Source organism: Carassius auratus, unplaced genomic scaffold (assembly GCF_003368295.1).
Source record: "Carassius auratus strain Wakin unplaced genomic scaffold, ASM336829v1 scaf_tig00022436, whole genome shotgun sequence".
NCBI classification, from domain to species: Eukaryota; Metazoa; Chordata; class Actinopteri; order Cypriniformes; family Cyprinidae; genus Carassius; species Carassius auratus.
This window is the reverse complement of record NW_020525184.1, coordinates 15,109-28,115: the sequence shown is the minus strand read 5'-3', so window position 1 is coordinate 28,115 and position 13,007 is coordinate 15,109. Positions and strand designations below refer to the sequence as shown.

The 13,007-nt window shown below is 33.3% G+C and overlaps 1 protein-coding gene across 1 annotated transcript; it reads left to right on the top strand.

The window, feature by feature from the left end:
* The first annotated feature begins 2,801 nt into the window (after positions 1-2,801).
* On the top strand, positions 2,802-4,138 carry LOC113077373 (phospholipase A2 inhibitor and Ly6/PLAUR domain-containing protein-like). The gene is made up of 5 exons (XM_026249779.1): positions 2,802-2,896; positions 2,992-3,111; positions 3,348-3,479; positions 3,685-3,792; positions 3,928-4,138. Exons 1-5 carry the CDS (start codon positions 2,848-2,850, stop codon positions 4,116-4,118), a joined length of 600 nt encoding a protein of 199 aa, XP_026105564.1. The 5' UTR covers positions 2,802-2,847; the 3' UTR covers positions 4,119-4,138.
* Positions 4,139-13,007: the final 8,869 nt, after the last annotated feature.

Sequence of the window (13,007 nt, the reverse complement as noted above, 5' to 3'; positions counted from 1 at the left end):
CATTCATTAGACATGAGGGAGACAAGCAGCTTTTCCACAGAAATCCATTCTGTCCACTGTCACACATGCACCCCGATTTGATGATGTGCCAGTTTCAGATTCACTCTGCTTTGTAACAGTAACTGTACAGTAGCCTATGGCTTGATTGGAAAATAAAAATGACCGAAAGCAGTGAAGAGGAAAAAGATATAAATACATAATAATTGAATGCCTCTCTCTGTCTTTGAGGATAAGATTTCAAATATGAAAGAAAAACAGTATTTAAATTATTGGTAGCCTAAGTCCAGTATGATTCTCTAAAAGTTATAATACCGCTGTAGTTGATCAGTTAAACTGATTAACTGGAGGATTCACCTCAGTTGTGAGCATGTTACTGATAAATAGAAGATTAATAATAAGTAAACAGTAAAACTGTTTGCAATGCAAGCTGCTTTATGATTATGAACACAATACATTAAAATAATATGATAATAAATTCCAGTTTGAAATATCAAGTAGCATAACAAAGTGTTTTGTGTACAGTTAAAATAGCTGTAAGAGAATGACACCAGACGATTTACACATTCAAGTTAAAAAAGGCAGCACCTGCTCTTATGTTTTGTTTTTGTTTTTTTTTTCAATCACATTTGTTTTATTATTTCTTCTTTAGCATAACATGTATCAACAATACATCCAAAGTCAACAGAACTAATGGAAGAAAAGGAAAGATACAAAAAAAGAAAAAAACAAAAATACAGCAAATCAAGTATTAATCATTGTACAAGAAAGATCTCATCATATCTCCTCAAAAAAGAAATACATTTTTTGTTATTAATTAGTCTTAGTGATTTAATTAAATATTCTACTTCACATAAGAATTCTATAAAATTAGGTTTCTTAAGAATTCTTTGTTTGTGAAAATAGAACTTTGCCACAAGAAAGTTAACAGATGATTCTAAAGATTTGTTTGGGTTTTCAAAAAAACAAACAACATCCTAAATGAGTAAATTACAATTGATTTTAACTTTAGAAAAACAGTAAACACTCAAATCTTTCCAAAAAAGTGATGAAACATTGCATGAGAAAAATAAATGGCAACTGGCTTCACTCTCTTTTTTACAGAAGGTACATATATCAGCTACGCACCTGCTCTTATGTTAAAGCTGCGGTAGGGAACTTTTGACGCTCTAGCGGTTAATAAACAGAACTGCTTGTGTCTTGAGGAAGAACATTGTAGCCGGAGCTACTTCTCTCTGTTTATGTCTATGAAGAATCACAAAGGTACTGGGTTACTCCGCCGCGGTACCCCCGAAGCAATCTAAAATAGTCCGAATATAAACACTTATTATAGGTGCACCCTAGTGATTCAGGACAAGCTAAAAACACGGTTTGGAAAATGGATTCATGGTGTACTCGCTTACTATATACATTTTTCTACATTTTGAACACAAACAAAGTTACGGACCGCAGCTCTGATTGGTTGTTTCTTACCGGGAGTTTCTGCAAATGGCAATAGGACCACTGGGAGGAGCTAGAGGAGCTTGATTTTTTCACAGATTATCTGTCTCATATTCTACTGTCAGGATATAATTACAGGTTTAACAAATATGTAAAAAATATTTTTTTTACAAAAGTTCCCTACAGCACCTTTAAAATAAAGATAGTTAGTTTTTTTTTCTGCACCATGCAACCCAGGCAATTTTAAAAACTAGAATTATTAGTAGTGCTATTTATTACTAATTTCATTATTTTTAGGATTAAATGGGATGCACACACCCTTTTCGTGAGTAAACATTGAGTCCTGTCCTGGTGGAACTTCCTTCCGTTTTTATGCCGCCTTGTTTTTTTCTCCCTAGGATCCATGTTATAACTGGGTAAAAGAGCGACTGAATTTTTAAACAGAAACTTTTTATTTAAGCTATGCTGCCACTACAACAGCAATAAACTTGAGGCTGAGGAAGTCCTGGGCAGTACTTGTTTTGAGCACCAGCAAAAATAAAAAGAATGTCTGTGTACGGTGCCTCATGTCTTGCATCCCATGCACATGAGAAACTCACATGAGAAAACAATCCCGGCTTGCAGCACTTAAGACAAAGACTCCCCAAAGAAGGTTTTATGTGTGTCCTTATTCAGAGAGCAAACCCTGAACTTCACCCTGATAGCGAGCTGCATGTAGGATATGAACATTTAGGGAAAAGGTGATGAAGGTAAGCCTCTTATCGCTGTTGTCACATCTGCTCTTCTACTTCCTGTTTCAGTGAATACACTTCAGATTCTACAGCTGCAGAGTAAACTAAACATGACACACTTTTCTATTCAGACTATACTTAATAAATTGTGTTTGTTGCTCTGATTTTCATAGTTTTGTGTATTTCCAATACTTGCAGTAATTACATTAGTTTTTCTGATCATATGCATTTCCTATTTCCAAGGGTTTCATAGCAGATTCAGACCTTAAGTCCATCTAGTGATGATTTCCCTGCTTTTTTCAAGAAGGATTATTAAATAATTTATATTAGACACAAAAAAATTACACACTAAATTAGATCTGAAGTGTTCTAGATCATCAAAGCATCAGTTTTTGTCTTTTAAAACATCTTTCACAAAATCACAACGTCAAGTCTGATTCTTCGTGATTTCAGAGCAAAAGCCATCTTCTAGTTCTGCAGTTTACTGGGGCCCAAACAACGCTAAAGCCAACAACGCTTTCATTTTATAGACGTAAAAACATTTAAGAAACATTTTCCAAAATATCTCCTTCTGTATTGCACAGAAGAAAGCAGGTTCAAGTTAAAGACCCTCCCACTTTGATCAGCTATAAAGTGAGCACTGAGAGAGGCACATTATTTCACTCACCTCCTGATCAAGATGGATTTACAAATCTCAGTTTTTCTTCTGTTCATTCTTTTCACTGCAGGTACAAAGACAAATAGTCTTGAATTTTTTTTTAGAGTTCAAATACAGATTTCTGGCATCTCTTTTTCACCGTCTCTCTCTGTTTTATTACTAAAGGACAGTCTCTCAGCTGTTATGAGTGCTCAGGTCTGAAGGCTTCTTGTGCGAATCAAAAAGTAAAAACATGTCCCAGGGGATTTTCCAAGTGTATGAGTACAACAGCAGTAACACAAGTTGGTAAGTTCAATATAATGGATTGAAATGTAATTTTCTTTTTGACTGATGGAGATGTGTTTTACTGGGGCTGCTTCTCTGGAAATGTAACGTGTCACAGAACTACTAATTTCCTCACAGAATTTATAAATGTAATCTCAGATTACTTATTATTTTCTATTACACTAGCATCTTTATAAATAAATATTGTATCAAAATAATGTGTGGAACTGGTCTTTCCTGAATCACTCATGTTTTAGGTGACATCGGTACTAAACTGAAGGTTAAAGACTGTGCTGCTGACTGTGTAAGTGGATCCATGAACCTCGGCATTATAGAGAGGTCTTCAGTGTGCTGTAACACAGACCAGTGTAACGTCCAAGACGCTCCAGGTATTGTGCTTTACTGACCAAAATGTAAGTAACCATATTCTATTATCTCAAAACTTGCTTCCAAAGGACATTCAGTCAGGAAATACAATACAGGCGGTGGCTTGACAGTCGTGAACTGATTGAACGGAGCAGCTAACAGAGTGTCGTTTCATTTGGTGTTATTTTTACAGAAAATAAAATAAATGAATACCTGCTTTCTGTGTAGATCCCAGAACTGACTCCAATGGAAAGAAATGTTACTTTTGTAATGGGAAGAACTGCTCAAGCACAGTGAGCTGTTCAGGGGGTGAAGACCACTGCATTACAGCAGCAGGTGAGACTCTGCTGAAGCAAGAAGATTAAAGTCATTGTTTTTATCTCTCTTATGTTAAATGGTTAAGTCATTATATACATATCATCTATATACCAGTAATTCTTAAAATAATCTCTGTTTTTTGCTTCTCATCAGCGAGTTACGGAGAGCAGTCACTGGTTGTAAAAGGCTGTGTCTCTAAATCCATTTGTGATAGCACAACATCAGTTGATGATGTTCAGAAGATCTCATGTTGTTCAGGGAATCTGTGTAACGGTGTTCAGAGCGTCTCTCAGAGCTTCCTGTTCCTCTGCTGTTCTCTGCTCTCCTTCATCCTCCTGCACTGAATCCAGCAGATCTTCACATCTACAATCACACACACTGCATTGAATATAGAGCTTGTATTTTCTCTGTACTGTGGTGTTCTAATGCGATTGTTTGCTGTGACGTTCTGATGTGACATTTGTGTAATATCAAGTCACCTTTTTAATTTTCATATATAATAAATAAGGTCATGCTGTAAGGACAATGTGACTAAAGGCCTACTTTTAGTTTGTACTATTTTCTGCTTATTTAAAAAAATAAAGTAATGCATTTTTATTCAATAAATATACTGTCATTAATATATGTGACTCTGGACCATCAACCCACCAGTCATAAGGTTGAGATTTATACATCAAATTTGCATTGATGTATGGTTTATTAGGATTGGAAAATATTTGGCCAAGATACAACTATTTGAAAATCTGGAATCTGAGTGAAAAAAAAAAAAAATCTAAATACTGAGAAAATAACCTCTGAAGTTGTCCAAATGAATTCTGAGCTATGCATATTACTAATCATAAATTAGGTTTTGATATATTTACGGTAAGAAATTTACAAAATATCTTCATGGAACGTGATCTTTACTTAATATCCTAATGATTTTTGGCATAAAAGAAAAATCAATAATTTTGAACCATACTATTTTTATTTTTATTTTTTGGCTATTGCTAAAAATTTCCCTTTAGCGACTAAAGACTGGTCAAGGGTCAAGGGTCACATATGTTAATTAAAAAAATATTTTTTTTTAAATACAGAAACAAAATCATTTAAATAAGTAAAGATTCTGAAAGTATTGAAGGAGATCCAGTAATAATTTTATATGTATTTACAGTAGTAATGACAAATTATGTTTTATTATATGATATTATTAGTATGATGTATGATGACATATTAAATATGATGATTTCATTCTAAACATGGTGAATATCTCTAATATGGACACCCAACATAATATATGATATTTACCACCTGAATATAACAAATGGAAAAGTCAGCCATCTATTAATTATCATGTTAATTACTGTGTCTAAAAAACGCTTTTTAGCCCAAATACTTTACTTTTACATGCTCTTTTGTTATTTAAAAACTGCTTTAATTGTCTTACACAGTAACACAGTCATGAAAGTCATGAAGAAGATATTTGTCTCAAAATAGCATTACTTTAAAGCGATTCTCACTTACATTGCTACATTTGAGTAGCCTATACCATAACTATAGCAAAGACAAACAAGCAAAATAAAAAGTAAAGATAAATGTTTATGTTGAGCAATAGGCCTTCTCTCCAGAGAACACTTCTAAGGAACGAGACACAGACTCTGAATGGCTTTCCTGAGGTAAAAATAACGTTAACCTATTTTATTTTCATCTTTCCGTGATTGAGACACCAATTTTTCACAATTATTATTTGAATTTGCTCATTTTGAGAAAGTTTGCATATGTTGTATAATTTACCAACAGGTGGAAGCTGATGATCTTTTTTTGACATTGGGCAAAATATAAATATAAAAATAATAATGAATTAATAAATAAATAACATTTAAATGTTAATTTAACATTTAAATGTAAAATGTTAAAAATTGGGTTGCTTGTTATAGGAGGCTTCTTGGTAAGAATGTTTATTACAATCCAATCTGACATTTGCATGTTTTAAAAAAATTTGGATAACAAGATAACATAAAAATGTTTAATTTTATGTATACACACACACACACACACACATATGTGTGTTTTTTTAGATTTATATTACTCGCAATAATGATGCAAACATAGTATATAAATATACTTTTTTACTATTTTACTTTTTAAAAACATTCATTGTTGTCAAGTCAAGTCACCTTTATTAATATAACACTTTCAACAATACAGAGTGTGTTAAAGCAGCGTTACAGTTTACTTGGGAGAAACCAGGCTCGGCCGGAGCAGTTCTTCTCAACCAGCAGTTTAATTTCAGCCTGCAGCAAAGTCAGATTGTGCAGAGGACTCATCTGGTTCCTGTGGTCTTGTGCTGATGGACGTCTAGACAATTAGGTCATCACTGAGGAACAGTATGTGGATTTACATCTTAAAATAAGTCATAAAAATTGGTCACCGGGAATAAATAACATCAATTAGTTCAGATCATTTGATCTAACAAGTAATGCATTTAGTAAATAATGTAAATAAAAACTGTAGCTGATTATCACATAAAATATAACATTTTGTCTAAAAAACATTTACTTCTCTTACACCCCTAAAAACAGGTTGGCAGACAATCTGCAGAAATGCAATACATACTGTACAGGAGATATTATTAAATATTTAAGAGCTTATTATTCAATAAACAGAAAGTTGCTTCACTGTTTGTGTAGAATTTATGGTGGCACTTTAGAATGTGGAACACCACTATTTACTATAGACTTCTCACTCAAACTCCAAATTAGCTGCTTATTAATAATTAGTAAGGTAGTTGTTAAGTTTATTTATTGGGTAAGATTAGGGATGTAGAATAAGGTATTAATATGTGCTTAATTAGAACTAATAAATGGCTAATATTCCACTAATATGCTAATAAGCAACTAGTTAAGAGACCCTAAAATAAAATGTTACCATGTTTATGATTTCAGAGAAAAGGAAACTTGTGGTTCTGTTGGAGCAGGATGTTTTATAATATTTTATGATCTTATAAGTCATCTGTAAACAACTGGTGATAGCTCCTTTAAATATTAGATTAGTTTAAGAATAATCTGTGTTTATTAGTTGCCGTAGTTTAGTTAAATTAATTGAAAGTGATAATATTGCTTGAAATCAATTCATGACTAGATTATCCACTTTTTTTTACGCAAAATTTTAATGTGTGAGTCTTTCGATCCATCATCCATTGATAACTAGAAGTGTAGTTCAGTAAATGTGTAAAAATGCATGAGCGACTTTTATCAGCAGGTGGCAGAAGATGATCTTTTGTCTAGCTACTGGTTAAACAAATATATTTGCACTTGTTGAGATCAAACTCATGGGAACGCGGTGCAGTTTTTTAGAAGTTTTAGAAGTTTGATGTATTAATGTTATGCTATTTTTTATCAATAATTATCAGTTGATAATAATAATTATTATTATTATAACTGTGTAAAATGAACAGGATAAAAAAATGTTCACATAAAAAATGCTGGTCTGATGTCATTGTGAATGCATGAAACATGAGAAGAATGAATTTGTGAATAATCTCAAACAAGTGAATGTGACAATTGACATTAAATGTGATTTTGACACAAGTTGGGGGTACAATTTCAAAATTAATCACACAATAGTTCAGCATTTTTTGACGAACACAAAATTCCAAAGTATAATTTTCACTACATGACATTTCATCAGTACACTGTGACCATTTCATCTAACTGCATTTCATAATGCTTGTCACAGAGCTGCCCTCTATTCCCTCTGCCTAATCTTTATTAGCACATGAACACGCTTATGTTTTAAAACTCTTTATTTACTTTGATGTGTCAGCGAGGTGTAGAGATGGACGATACACACACAAGTACACACATTTACACATCTGTAACTGGACTCTTGTGTTCAGACTGGCCACCTGAACACTAAAATCAGTGGACATTTAAGTTTACCTAAATTGTTGGCTATTACCTGGATCAGCATACATGGGAGCTTTAACTGAGTAAAAGAGCAGAAGAGACTTTTCTCAGCCTTTTTATACCTTTGCTGTGTTGCATCATGGGGTTTGGGAAATACCAAGTATTCGTGGAAAGGGGTGGAAACTGTTCATGAGTTTTTGGTATTTTACTTTTTATAATTATTGCTGAATTGAAGTTATGGTATATTGTGCTAGGTTGGATTTTTCCATAAGAAAAGCTGGCATTCAATGTCCTCCCTATATTTTTTGAAGAACTCTAGATGGTACCCTTAGTGGACTGTTGACAACGCTTAATTTTAATGAACTGATCTTATTAGTGAATCAACCAGAATCAGCTTTATTTGCCAAGTGTGCGCAAACACACAAATAATTTTTTGTTGTTTTTAAGAAGCTCTTGATACATATAGACATACATATCTGAAATGAGAACAGATACATTTAAATAAGACTTAACAATAATAATAATGTGTATGAATCTGGAACAGAAGAATTATACAGTACAGATTTGTCCATTATTGTATACTGTATATACAGCTGTACAGAAAATATGCACATGTATTCACGTAGTACTTGAGAGAAAGGCAATAGTTTACAATGAATTACAGAACACAGGTAATAATTCCTGTGTTAGCTGTTTAGGCTGGAGATGGCATGTGGGGGGAAACTGTTTTTATGACTAGTTTTTATGACTAGTGCCCAGAGATCTGTAGCATCTGCTTGAGGTTGTGCCTGGGGTGAGAGGGGTCTTTGATGATGTATCCTGCCCGTTTCTTTACTCTGGAGTTTTACAAGTCCTGAAGACTGGACAAATGCACACCAATGACCATTTCAGTGGTCCTAACAGTCTCCTTAAATCTGATTCGCTGGCTGAACCAAACCAGTTATAGAAGAGCACCGAACCGACCAAGTAACAGCTGAGCAAAACTGTTTCAACTTTTTCAGTTGATGAAGGAAGTAAAACCTTCACAAGTCAATATAAGTGTCCCATTTTAGGTCCTGAGAGATTGTGGTGCCCAGTTAGGGTTCTTCTGAAGTCCACGGTCATCTCTACAGTTTTGAGCATGTTCAGCTCCAGGTTGTTGAGCCTGCACCAGACAGCCAGCGGCTCAACCTCTGGTCACCGTCCTGGATGAGGCCGATGAGTGTGGTGTCAGAGGGGTCTTTGGATGTGCAGTCGTTTGTGTAGAGGGAGAAGAGCAGTGGGGAGAGAACGTAGCCCTGGGGAGCTCCGCTGCTGACGGTGCAGGTGTTGGATCTGAGTCAGTCAGGCAGGTGAATCAATGAATTATATGAATTTATTAATTATAAAGAACATAGATTCTCTGTAGAATGGGTTTGGAGTGGATAACCAAGTAATGTCAAGTAATCTTCTTACAGTAAATTGACTTATTTCAAATCATAATCACAGTATCTGTATTTTATTAAACACTTACATGTTTGCCTTATATATGTTATTAATAAACTGTATATCAAATTTGATCTTTTAATATATGTCTGTCTTATTACGGTAAGTAGCCTATTAATGGTAAAGGCTTTACAAGAGACTGTTTTGTTTGCTGTTTTGCGTGGCCATAGATTTGAGGATCTTGTTTCTTCTCCTTCAGGCGACTCTGGGAGGTACTTTATAGTACTGAATTACTTTTAATTGTTTAACCGCCACAGCATCTTGTCTCCATTGGCGATGCACATGATGTACAAGTGCAAATCTGCAGCCAGAACAGTCTCCAATTTCTGAGAAACAATGATATTTAAAATCGACACCAAAACAAACACACCCCTCCCTTGATTACTCCACGTCCAAATCTAAGATTGACGCTATGTGACAAGCTGTAGGCTACTGTTTCTATGGCTGACATTAGAACATCATGGTTCAAAGCAAAGCCATTGTTACTTGTGTATCCATCAGAAACAAAGCAAACTCGGCATCAGTTTTATATGATTATGTTGCTTAGTTACTTTTTATGGAAAGTAATGCGTTGTGTTCCCTTTGCGTTTTGCGTTTTTAAATATGAGCAGGGCTTGATTGTTTTGAATATAAAAATGTCTAATTATATAAAATGTAAAAGCCCTTTCACACAAAAAAGTGTAATGAACAAAGTAAATTCACGTCTGTACACAAGAGAAGAAAGTTCTACACTCTAAAGCAATAAAAAAATTAAAAATTAACACAATTGTTAATTTGTCTAATGTTATTTTTGCTTATTAGTATGATTGAACTGGATCATCAAAGGTCAGCAACAAAGACATTAGTTAATAAAATGGGATTAGATACATTTGTGTTATTTAACATATTTAATTATTGCAGGTTTGTGTCATATTCTGAGTTTGCATTTCATTGTTTAGTTTTTTATTTGTAAAAATGATGAATCGGTTTTTGTGCAACTGATTGAGTAAATGCATGATCACATTTAGTCTAGAAGTGACCATCATATTTACACAGCACATAATTTTAATTTGATCTAACATGTAATATATTTTTTAAATGTTGCAGATTTATATAGCTGATTATTACATACATTTTCACCACTAAGATCACTACTACATCATACTATACTTAAAACTAATAAACTAATAAAATATTTAAGAGCTTATGATTATATAAACAGAAAAATTGTGCTTAATGGTCTACATTGATATATCAAAACAATTCTGTTTGCTTGTAAATAAAACTAATTTAATTTCATCAGCCTGTGCCTGTAAACCATTGTGTTGATTTAATATTTTTTTACACCCTGTTCCTCTTTGCTTTGCTTATGTTAGACAACTTTTTTGTTCTTCGATTTAATTATTTTTCTATTATCTGTTTTATGATTATTCATGAGTTGATATAACGTATTATTATTTTTTTTATAATGCATTATGCATTCATTATAATGCCTTAAGAATATCCCTATAATGTATCATAAATATGGGCTTCAAAGAAAGTGTTACCAAAAAATTATTTAAATCCATAGAAATTGGATACATTGTGCTGTATTGATGAAGAAAGTTTCTATATCAACTTTTTCTGTATTCTTTTTTTGCACTTCATTGCATTGTGCTTTAGGGTTCACAAAAATTCATGTAATATTATTAGATAATGTCCTGGGAAAAAATCAACAGTACATATTCCATTTATGTTGTATACATGGAAACTTGTGTTAAACTATCATTGTCTCATAAAGACCCTCCCATTTGACACGCTATAAAATGAGCGCTGAAACAGACACAATATTTCATTCTCCTCCTGATCAAAGATGTATCTGCAAATCTCAGTTTTTCTTCTGTTCAGTCTTTTCACTGCAGGTAAAACGACAATTAGTGTTTGCAATGTTACTGTATACTCTCTCTTTCTCTCTCTCTCTCTCTCTCTCTCTCTCTCTCTCTCTCTCTCTCTCTCTCACGGTCTCTGTTTTATTACTAAGGGCACTCTCTCAGATGTTACGAGTGTACGAGTCTGACGGGATCCTGTACAAATCAAAATGGGACAACATGTCCAAGTGGATCTACCAAGTGCATGACTGTAACAACCGTGACAGAAGTTGGTAAGTCCAATATGATTTATTAAAATGTGATGTTATGTTTTTACTGATGGAGATGCTGTTATAATTTTCTGGTGTTGAAACAATGCAAATGTTATATCTCATAGTGCTAATTTCTGCTATAGGTAAGTAAAGGTAAATTATAAAATGGTGTAAACGGTACAACTATTTGTGCTAAAAACCAGTGTATTTATGATTGCGACAATAGATTAAAATATGGTAACACTTTAGAATAGGTAACACCTATTAGTTGCTTATTAGCATGCATATTACTAGAATATTAGTCATGTATTAGTGCTAATTACATATTAATGCCTTATTGTACTTGACCTTATTCTACATCCCTAATCTTACCCAATACCTAAACCTAACAACTACCTTACTAACTATTAATAAGCAGCAAATTAAGAATTTATTGAGACAAATGTCGTAGTCAATTGTTAACAAGTGTTACCAAAATGTCAGTATGAAAAATCAAGCAGCTTAACTGTTTTCATACAGTGAAAATAACAGGAAGCGTTCAAGTTAAAATGACTATGACATTAATACGATTATTTTCACATAAATGCAAATGTTGAAATGTTTCCTATCATTTTTTTTTTTTTTTTTTTTTTGAAGGTCCCATTAAGGTGACCAGTACAACTAAAGCATGTTCAGCTTTATGTGTACCTGGGACCCAACAGATCCTGACTGGGTCAGTCACTACCCAGTGCTGTGACACTGACCTCTGCAATGCTGCAGGTATTCTTCTTCATATGATCATTTGATTTAGATTTTTCCACAAAAACTTAAAATGAGGTAATATAAGAAACAATAGGCCTAATACGAATAAATAAACTTAATATCATATTTCGAAAGCATCCTGAATAGTGTGCAAAGCTTGAATTTTTAAGGGTGCTTTCATAGACTTTCTATTCTGAAGAAGTTTCTCAACAATGAATAAGTTATTTTTAATTACTATAGTTGTATGATTGATTGACAGTGATTGTTTGTTATTGTCCTGGTTAGATGGCATGTACAAGGCAAGCTTCCTGCTGCTGTTGTCTCCTCTGCTCTTCTACTTCCTGGTTCAGTGAATACACTTCAGATTCTACAGCTGCAGAAGAAACTGAATGATACACATATTTCTATTCATACTTTACTGAATGAAGTGTGCATGATGTTCTGCTGTTCTTTGGTAATCATGATTTGGGGAAAAGAAAATCTGTATTTGAATAAACATATTAAACAAAATTGTGCATCAACACTGTAACAGACAAATAACTATTAAAATTTAAATAATTAATATATAAAGATTTCCAATATCTGCAGTAATTTTGTAGCATGCTCAGTCAAGACTATATATTTCCCCTATATTTCCACTTCCCCTTTCTTTTCATATATATACAAATATGTATTTGCCTTTAAAAATAAAAATGAATAACAGAATGCAATACATAATTAATAAACAAAGTGCTAAACTTCTGCAATAAAAGATTTACATATATCAAATGTCTTTCTCTGTATTCTCCTTAATTTATTTTCATTACTTTTGGTCTAGCTGGGTTTAAAGGTGCAGTAAGTGATTTCTGAGAAACCATGATGATATTTGACATCGACACCAAAATAAAGACACAGCTAACTCTCCGATCTGTCCTGTTACTATAACAGATATTTCAACATCATATCTTGGTTCTTGGTTCAACGTATTGAGCAGAAATAAACGAACCTTGGTCTCTGTTTTACCATCCTTGCAAATGTCACGACTTTCACAACATATGATCTAA